The sequence below is a fragment of the Nycticebus coucang genome, chromosome X (assembly GCF_027406575.1).
Source record: "Nycticebus coucang isolate mNycCou1 chromosome X, mNycCou1.pri, whole genome shotgun sequence".
Taxonomy (NCBI): domain Eukaryota; kingdom Metazoa; phylum Chordata; class Mammalia; order Primates; family Lorisidae; genus Nycticebus; species Nycticebus coucang.
This window is the reverse complement of record NC_069804.1, coordinates 48,192,980-48,196,817: the sequence shown is the minus strand read 5'-3', so window position 1 is coordinate 48,196,817 and position 3,838 is coordinate 48,192,980. Positions and strand designations below refer to the sequence as shown.

The following is a 3,838-nucleotide window of genomic DNA, read 5'->3' as shown; positions in this document are numbered from 1 at the left end:
ACAGGAATCTGCATACTCATACAAAAACATGGAAGTTAAATAACCTTATGCTAAATGATAGCTGGGTCAGAGATGAGATCAAGAAGGAAATTGCCAAATTTTGGGGAAAAAACAACAACGAAGACACGAACTATCAGAACCTCTGGGACACCACAAAGGCAGTTCTAAGAGGGAAATTTATAGCACTGTAAGCCTTCCTCAGGAGAACAGAAAGAGAGGAAGTTAACAATTAAATGGGACATCTCAAGCAACTGGAAAAGGAAGAACACTCCATCCCCAAACCCAGTAGAAGAAAAGAAATAACCAAAATCATAGCAGAACTAAATGAAATTGAAAACAAAAGAATAATACAACAGATCAATAAATCAAAAAACTAGTTTTTTGAAAAGGTCAACAAAATAGATAAACCTCTGGTCAACCTAATCAAGAAAAAAAGAGTAAAATCTCTAATCTCATCAGTCAGAAATAACAAAAACGAAATAACAACAGACTCGTCAGAAATCCAAAAAATCCTTAATTAATATTACAAGAAACTTTACTCTCAGAAATATGAAAATCTGAAGGAAATTGACCGCTACTTGGAAGCACGTCACCTTCCAAGCCTTAACCAGAATCAAATGGAAATGTTGAACAGGCCCATATCAAGTTCGGAAATAACATCAACCACACAAAACCTCCCCAAAAAGAAAAGCCCAGGACCAGATGTTTTCACATCAGAATTCTACCAAACCTTAAAAGGGAAATTAGTACCTATATTACTCAACCTGTTCCAAAAGGTAGAAAAAGAAGGAAAACTACACCAGTACGTTCTATGAAGCAAACATCACCCTGATCCCCAAACCAGGAAAAGACCCAACAAGAAAAGAAAATTATAGACCAATATCTCTAATGAATATAGATGCAAAAATATTCAATAAGATCCTAACAAACAGAATCCAGCAATACATCAGACAAATTATACATCATTACCAAGTCGGTTTTATCCCAGGGTCTCAAGGCTGGTTCAATATACATAAATCTATAAATGTAATTCAGCACATAAACAAATTAAAAAACAAAGACCATATGATTCTCTCAATTGATGCAGAAAAAGCTTTTGATAACATCCAACATCGCTTCATGATCAGAACACTTAAGAAAATTGGTATAGAAGGGACATTTCTTAAACTGATACAGGCCATCCATCTACAGCAAACTGACAGCCAATATCATATTGAATGGAGTTAAATTGGAATCATTTCCACTCAGATCAGGAACCAGACAAGGCTGCCCTATTGTCTCCATTGCTTTTTAACATTGTAATGGAAGTTTTAGCCACCACAATTAGGGAAGAAGAGGCGACCAAGGGTATCCACATAGGGTCAGAAGAGAACAAACTTTCGCTCTTTGCAGATGATATGATTGTATATCTGGAAAACACTAGGGACTCTACCACAAAACTCTTAGAAGTGATCAAGGAATATAGCAGCGTCTCAGGTTACAAAATCAACATTCATAAATCGGTAGCCTTTATATATACCAACAATAATCAAGTTGAAAAAACAATATAGGACTCAATCCCATTCACAGTAGTGCCAAAGAAGATGAAATATTTGGGAGTTTATCTAACAAAGGATTTGAAAGATCTATATAGAGAGAACTATGAAACTCTAAGAAAAGAGATAGCTGAGAATGTTAACAAATGGAAAAACATACCATGCTAATGGCTGGGAAGAATCAACATTGTTAAAATGTCCATACTACCCAAAGCAATATATAATTTCAACGCAATCCCCATTAAAGCTCCACTGTCATACTTTAAAGATCTTGAAAAAACAATACTTCGTTTTATATGGAATCATAAAAAAACTCAAATAGCCAAGGTATTACTCAAAAATAAAAGCAAAGTAGGAGGAATCACGCTACCAGACCTCAGACTATACTACAAATCAATAGTGATCAAAATAGCATGGTACTGGCACAAAAACAGAGAAGTAGATGTCTGGAACAGAATAGAGAAGAAAAAGATGAATCCAGCTACTTACCGTTATTTAATCTTTGACAAGCCAATTAAAAACATTCAATGGGGAAAAGATTCCCTATTTAACAAATGGTGCTGGGGGAACTGGCTGGCAACCTGTAGAAGACTGAAACTGGACCCACACCTTTCACCATTAACCAAGATAGACTCTCACTGGATTAAAGATTTAAACATAAGACATGAAACTGTAACAAAGCGGACATGGGGGAAATCAGTAGCTTCCATAAGGCCAAGCTGAAGAAAACCAAGACACAGGAGAAAAACACCCTGCCGACCAAAGAGACCATCGAGCAGGAGAAGCGGAGTGAGATTTCTTAAGACTCTAGCGGGTCCCCTGCCCCGTCCTCTCAAGACCCCAGTTATGATGTGGAGGAAGAGACACCTGCCAGACGGACATGAGCCACAAGCTGCACTGTGAACCCGGGCACTCCGCGGGCGGTGGAGGGGACCCCCATCGGACTACTGGTTTGCCCTGGGATATTATAGAAAATTGTTTGTATGATTAATGAAAATAAAACACACTTCGTGGCAAAAAAAAAAAAAATACTAGAAGAGAGTGCAGGGAAAACCCTTGAAGAAATTGGGTTGGGCAAGTTTTTCATGAGGAAGACCCCCCCGGGCAATTGAAGCAGCTTCAAAAATACACTACTGGGACTTGATCAAACTAAAAAGCTTCTGCACAGCCAAGAACACAGTAAGTAAAGCAAGCAAACAGCCCTCAGAATGGAAGAAGACATTTGCAGGTTATGTCTCCGACAAAGGTTTAATAACTAGAATCCACAGAGAACTCAAATGCATTAGCAAGAAAAGAACAAGGGATCCCATCATAGGCTGGGCAAGGGACTTGAAGAGAAACTTCTCTGAAGAAGACAGGCGCACAGCCTTCAGACATATGAAAAAATGCTCATCATTTTTAATCATCAGAGAAATGCAAATCAAAACTACTTTGAGATATCATCTAACTCCAGTGAGACTAGCCTATACCACAAAATTCCAAGACCAGAGATGTTGGCGCAGATGTGGAGAAAAGGGAACTCTTTTGCACTGCTGGTGGGAGTGCAAATTAATACATTCCTTTTGGAAAGATATATGGAGAACACTTAGAGATCTAAAAAATAGACCTGCCATTCAATCCTGTAATTCTTCTACTGGGCATATACCCAGAAGTCCAAAAATCAAATCATAACAAAGATATTTGTACCAGAAGGTTTATTGCAGCCCTATTCATAATTGCTAAGTCATGAAAAAGCCCAAATGCCCATCGATCCACGAATGGATTAATAAATTGTGGTATATGTACACCATGGAATATTATGCAGCCTTAAAGAAAGATGGAGACTTTACCTCTTTTATGTTTACATGGATGGAGCTGGAACATATTCTTCTTAGTAAAGTATCTCAAGAATGGAAGAAAAAGTACCCAATGTACTCACCCCTACTATGAAGCTAATTTAGGACCTTCACATGAAAGCTATAACCCAGCTACAACCTAAGAATAGGGGGAAGGGGGAAAGGGAGGGGAGGGAGGGGGGTGGTGGGTAGAGGGAGGAGGATTGATAGGATTACACCTGTGGTGCATCTTACAAGGGTATATGTGAAACTTAGTAAATGTGGAATGTAAATGTCTTAGCAAAATAACTAAGAAAAATGCCAGGAAAGCTATGTTAACTAGTGTGATGAAAATGTGTCAAACGGTCTATGAACCAAGTGTATGGTGCCCCATGATCATATTAATGTACACAACTATGATTTAATAAAAAAAAAAGAAATCATTAAAGACATTTCAAGAAAATCAATGTATACCATAAATGACTATAT

At 37.8% G+C, this 3,838-nt stretch overlaps 1 protein-coding gene across 1 annotated transcript; it reads left to right on the top strand.

Annotated features, from left to right (window-relative positions):
• The first annotated feature begins 2,215 nt into the window (after positions 1-2,215).
• On the top strand, positions 2,216-2,338 carry LOC128578264 (thymosin beta-10-like). The gene has a single exon (XM_053580847.1). It carries the CDS (start codon positions 2,222-2,224, stop codon positions 2,336-2,338), a length of 117 nt encoding a protein of 38 aa, XP_053436822.1. The 5' UTR covers positions 2,216-2,221.
• Positions 2,339-3,838: the final 1,500 nt, after the last annotated feature.

Excerpts from the sequence above, each read along its gene's own strand:
- LOC128578264 (XM_053580847.1), top strand. The coding sequence starts at position 2,222 with ATGGGGGAAATCAGTAGCTTCCATAAGGCCAAGCTGAAGAAAACCAAG.